Here is a 257-nt window from a genome sequence, read left to right as displayed (position 1 = left end):
AGTGGCCTAATCCAGATGCTGAGCTCAGAGGGATGTGGGAACTGTTTTACCTGTATGAGCACCATGCTGAGTGCTGGGGCCGGAGGTTCTCTGGCAGTGAAGGACTTGCTGTGTCCTGGCCCACACCAGGCCCTCACCTGATGTTGGTGCAATAGGAGCGGCTGGCAGCCCATTGAGACTGATGGCACCGATCTGCTGGATGTGGCAAGGGGAAAAGGCGACACCTGGGCTCAGGTAGCTGCCGTGGGAAGTGGAGA

The 257-nt window shown here is 58.4% G+C and overlaps 1 protein-coding gene across 1 annotated transcript in view; it reads right to left on the bottom strand.

The window, feature by feature from the left end:
• CELF5 (CUGBP, Elav-like family member 5) overlaps positions 1–249 on the bottom strand; it is a gene marked incomplete at its 5' end in the record, with an annotated part of 3631 nt that extends 3382 nt beyond the window's left edge. Inside the window, one exon of the mRNA XM_010191909.1 lies at positions 138–249. Coding sequence (XP_010190211.1) covers positions 138–249 — 112 coding nt within the window. The remainder of the gene's footprint in view (positions 1–137) is intronic.
• Positions 250–257: the final 8 nt, after the last annotated feature.

Source organism: Mesitornis unicolor, unplaced genomic scaffold, assembly GCF_000695765.1.
Source record: "Mesitornis unicolor isolate BGI_N332 unplaced genomic scaffold, ASM69576v1 scaffold20359, whole genome shotgun sequence".
Taxonomy (NCBI): domain Eukaryota; kingdom Metazoa; phylum Chordata; class Aves; order Mesitornithiformes; family Mesitornithidae; genus Mesitornis; species Mesitornis unicolor.
This window is presented reverse-complemented; position numbering and strand designations above follow the sequence as displayed.